The 4,594-nt window shown below is 60.3% G+C and overlaps 2 protein-coding genes across 2 annotated transcripts in view; both read left to right on the top strand.

Moving 5' to 3' along the window:
- Nucleotides 1–3,162, top strand: part of SIAH2 (siah E3 ubiquitin protein ligase 2) — a gene marked incomplete at its 5' end in the record, with an annotated part of 7,185 nt that extends 4,023 nt beyond the window's left edge. Inside the window, one exon of the mRNA XM_026045206.1 lies at nucleotides 2,132–3,162. Within this exon, the coding sequence (XP_025900991.1) occupies nucleotides 2,132–2,689 (558 nt within the window). The remainder of the gene's footprint in view (nucleotides 1–2,131) is intronic.
- Nucleotides 3,163–4,350: 1,188 nt separating this feature from the next.
- ERICH6 (glutamate rich 6) overlaps nucleotides 4,351–4,594 on the top strand; it is a 10,826-nt gene continuing 10,582 nt past the window's right edge. Inside the window, exon 1 of the mRNA XM_026045205.1 lies at nucleotides 4,351–4,485. Within this exon, the coding sequence (XP_025900990.1) occupies nucleotides 4,351–4,485 (135 nt within the window). The remainder of the gene's footprint in view (nucleotides 4,486–4,594) is intronic.

Here is a 4,594-nt window from a genome sequence, read left to right as displayed (position 1 = left end):
GGGCTGCGCAGCCCCGGCGGCCTCCGCGCCCAGGCCGAGCAGCCCTCCAGGGGCATCCCACACGTGCGCAGCACTCCAGCAAAATGCAGCGCAGAGCAGCACRTGCCAAGTGACACGCATGGCATCCTAAATTACACATACAGCAATGAACTCTCACCTGACTTTTTCCTCTAAGGAAAGAGAATATGGTACTACAATAAACTACTATAAAAACATGTCCTGGAACATAAACGCTATGCAAAAAGCGTAAGAAGTCGTTAGGAGGGTAAAGAAAATGCAGAAAACAGTCATGTCAGCATAGGCCTTAGTGGCACAGCTGCATTTTTAACCCTGTGTGCAGAGCAGGTTCCTCACCTCAGACCAGTTACAGCACAAGTATCTGGCGCTGAGAGGGAACCTTGGCTTGCGCTGGGTGTGAGGACAAGACAGCTCCAGTCCTTAATGTCAAGAACCTCCCAAAAATCTGCATTGCACAGGGTTAAAACAACCAAACGCTTGGTGTGTTTTGCTAATCAATCGTGTGTAAGCAGCATTAATTCTGCACAGATTTAAGCTGTAAACAAGCAGGTATAAATATGAATGTTAAACATAGACTGCTTGCAGCCACTTCACTCCTTTAGCATGCTAGAGATTATACACTTTGTCCCTTAGCAAATCCAGGGTTAGCAGCTTAGCTGATCTTTGGTCAGGTTGGTCTCAYGCTGTCTCTCCAGGATTAACTACAAGGATAGAGGCCCCTGGGCCCCGCTAGTCAGCCCTAGTGGTGACTGGAGAAAGAACATTTTTTAGGGATGGCTTTTGCTCGTTTTCCTTGATGATATGTAGAAGTGGTCTGAAAGATCCTTACCTACAAGCTRTTTAATAGTGGAATCACGTGACTTCTCAAATAGATGGAGCTGTAGTTAGACTATGAAAGATTATAGAAGATTTTGCTCTGCCTTTAACCCCAGTGACCGAAAGGCCGCAGCTTTCGCAGCGGCTGTGCCCAGGACGGGCTCTGCGCAGCGCCTGTCTCCGCGCGGTTCAGTACCTCGTGTGGCTCCTGCCCACGGAAAGAGCTGCTGGGCAGCAGGAGCGGCGCCCACCCGCTGGGACACCTAGAGTCGCTGCGAGAAGGGAAAAGCCCCCAGCGAGGGACCCGAGCGCCCAGGCCTCTGAGAACACGGCACTGCCCTGTGCTCTGAGCTTGCGCTTAGCCAAGAACCACCTTCCCGCTTGCTTCTCACAGCTGCAGAGCGTTGGAACTAAATTGAAAACTGTTGGGATTCTGCCCTGGAATTTAATGGAAGTGCTTTTGTTCCATGATGGTAATAGGGTACATTTATTAAAAATATTTCCCTCTAGTAGCTGTTAGCTAGAAGCCTTTGTTCTTTATAAAGAAAAGAAAATCCCTAGCATGGCCACTTCAGCTGATCTGGACGGATCAGGTGTAACTGCAGCTCAGCCCAGCAATCCATTTCATCTAAGCGCTCACACTGGAAAAGCAACCACAAAACACAGCACAAGAGCCTCTATATAGGGCAGATATAATAAATGCAGCTGAGCTCTGAATTTGGAGCTGAGCACATGTGGGCAGTGGGAAGCTTGCGGTGGCACAGAGGCAACGCGCAGCGTTGCAGCTGCAGCGGGCGGCGGGGAGCAGGGGGTGCGCAGCGGTGCAGCGGTGCAGGGAGCAGGGGGACGCGCAGCGGTGCAGCGGTGCAGGGAGCAGGGGGCGCGCAGCTTTGCAGCGGTGGAGGGAGCAGGGGGATGCGCAGCTTTGCAGCGGTGCAGGGAGCAGGGGGACGCGCAGCGTTGCAGCGGTGCAGGGAGCAGGGGGGCGCGCAGCGTTGCAGCGGTGCAGGGAGCAGGGGGGCGCACAGCACTGCAGCGGTGCAGGGAGCAGGGGGCGCGCAGCGTTGCAGCAGTGCAGGGAGCAGGGGGGTGCGCAGCGTTGCAGCGGTGCAGGGAGCAGGGGGGCGCGCAGCATTGCAGCGGTGCAGGGAGCAGGGGGACGCGCAGCACTGCAGCAGCAGCAGCACGGGGAGCAGGGGGATATGCAGCGTTGCAGCGGTGCAGGGAGCAGGGGGATGCACAGCGTTGCAGCAGCAGCGCGGGCGCGCTTGTTCACGGCTCCCATCTCGTTTCGCAGTACGCCACCACGGGCTGCTCGCTGACGCTCCACCACACGGAAAAGCCAGAGCACGAGGACATCTGCGAGTATCGGCCCTACTCCTGCCCGTGCCCCGGAGCCTCCTGCAAGTGGCAGGGCTCTCTGGAAGCCGTCATGTCCCACCTCATGCACGCCCACAAAAGCATCACCACCCTGCAGGGGGAAGACATCGTTTTTCTTGCCACAGACATTAACCTCCCGGGCGCCGTTGACTGGGTCATGATGCAGTCCTGCTTTGGCCACCACTTCATGCTGGTGCTGGAGAAGCAGGAGAAGTACGAGGGGCACCAGCAGTTTTTCGCCATCGTGCTGCTCATCGGCACTCGCAAGCAGGCGGAGAACTTTGCGTACAGACTGGAGCTGAACGGCAACCGGCGCCGGCTCACGTGGGAGGCGACGCCGCGCTCCATCCACGACGGCGTCACTGCCGCCATCCACAACAGTGACTGCCTGGTTTTTGACACGGCTATAGCACATCTTTTTGCTGACAATGGAAACCTTGGAATTAATGTGACTATTTCTACATGTTGTCCGTGATGTATCTGTGTAGCTAGTGAAGCCGTGCGGCCTGGGCTGTCTGGACATAGTGCTTTACATTTACCAAGAGTTTCCTTTTGGTTCTGCTTTTTCTTTTTTTTTTTTTAAATGATCTTCAACTATGTCTTCATGTCCATTAAGGTTCCTAACTAGCCAACATTATTAACTTTGGAGAGAAGATGAACAGGAGTGTCCTGTAGGTAATACGAGCAGGAAAAGTTTTTTTAAATACTTGGGTGCCTTAGGAAGATTCCCCCCCCAGAGTTTTTGGGTTTTTTTTTTAAGAGTGCTTCCATTGGACATGTGGCTGGAGGGCCTGGGGCTGCATTCCCGCTCAGAGCGCACCCTAAGGCYCTTCCCGCAGGAACCCGCTCGCGCTCTGACTCGCTCTCACCTGGGAGCCTCCTTGGGAAGCTGCAGCAGGCGGGAAAGGGCAGGCAGGCGAGCAGCTCCTCGCGGGACGAGCGCTGTTCCCTGCAGGCACCTCAGGGCTGCTCCTGTTTCCCGACGAGAAGGGGCGGGCGCTGCATCATGGGCTGTGTCCTGGGAAGCGCAGCAGGGAGGGAGCGGGCTGCAGGGACGGGGCGGCTTGCGGAGCTCGGCACGCTGAGCCCAGCACGTGGCACGAGGGCTCCCGGGCCCCGCTCGAACCCCTCCAGCAGCAGAGCCCATAATATAGCAGTACATTTGGGCTGTCTACACGCAGCTTCTCTTGGAGACATACTTGATGTTGCTGATTATTGTAAAAGACTAATTAGAATAATACAGCAAGAGCTTTATGGTCAGTGTCACGTCATCTGCTATTTAAGTTTTGTTGCCATATTTCCTTTTATTTTGTAATAAATATTTTGCAAAAACTACTCTGCCTGTCTGCGGTGCCCAGGCGCAGCGCGCTGGCTGTTCCTGCGGGTCGCTGCCGCCGTCATTTCCCACACCGGTGACAGCGGCGCCGCGGCGCGACGTGCCYGGCCCGCAGCACGAGCAGCGCAGCCGTGGGGTTTGTGTCCCACGTCCAGCGGTTACCCCGGCTCACGGGAACCCACATCGCTGTYGGGGAGGCTGAGCCTGCCCCGGAGCCGGCTCTGCTGCCTCTGCTCGCAGGGGCCCCTCTGTCTGCATGGCCCCGGGGAAAGCGCAGCTCTGCGCGTGGCCGCCGGCCGCGCCGCCTGCCGCGGGGGACGGCAGCGACCGGGGGCATCGCCGCCTGCCGGCACCCCGGCCTCGCGGGCCTCTCCCCTCCCAGCAGCTGCGGCGCGGGGACGCTCCTGTGGACAAACCACGGCTCCGGGAGCGGCCGCGCGGGGAGCGGCTGCGCGGGGAGCGGCCCCTCGCTGCTCCTCAGCGCGCACTAGGCCCTCGACAGGGCGACCGGGAAGGCACGAGGGGCAGGAAGCTGCTGCTGCCCTTGGGGAGCGGGAAGCGACGTGGGCCCTGCCGAGGACCGACTGCGGCCTGCGTGCCCCGGGGCGGCACTGCCGCAACCGGCCGGGGCCGGCGGCTCCCGGGCCGCGCCCGCTGCACGGCCCGCCGAGCGCCGCCCCGCGGCCGGGCAGCCCCGCGCGAGCCGCCCGCTCCCCGCCGCGGACACGCGACCTCCCGGCGCGAGGCTGCGACCCCGCGCGAGGCGGCTGCGCGCACCGACCCGACCGGGCCGGACCGGAATGGACCGGACTGGACCGGACCGGACCGGACCGGACCGGACCGCCCTGAACTGCCCCGGGCCGGCCAGGGGCGGCCGCTCCCAGCAGCCCTCGCGCCGCGGCCCCTCCCAGCAGCGCCCGCGTCGCCATGGAGACGTGGGTCGCCGCCTGGCCGCGCCTGCGCGGGCCGCCATGGAGGGRCCGGGACGGTGCGGGAGGGGGCGGGCCAGGAGAGCGCGGACCGGGAATGGGGTCGGGATAGGGG

The sequence above is a fragment of the Nothoprocta perdicaria genome, unplaced genomic scaffold, assembly GCF_003342845.1.
Source record: "Nothoprocta perdicaria isolate Ctin4 unplaced genomic scaffold, notPer1 scaffold_4, whole genome shotgun sequence".
Classification (NCBI taxonomy): domain Eukaryota; kingdom Metazoa; phylum Chordata; class Aves; order Tinamiformes; family Tinamidae; genus Nothoprocta; species Nothoprocta perdicaria.
This window is presented reverse-complemented; position numbering and strand designations above follow the sequence as displayed.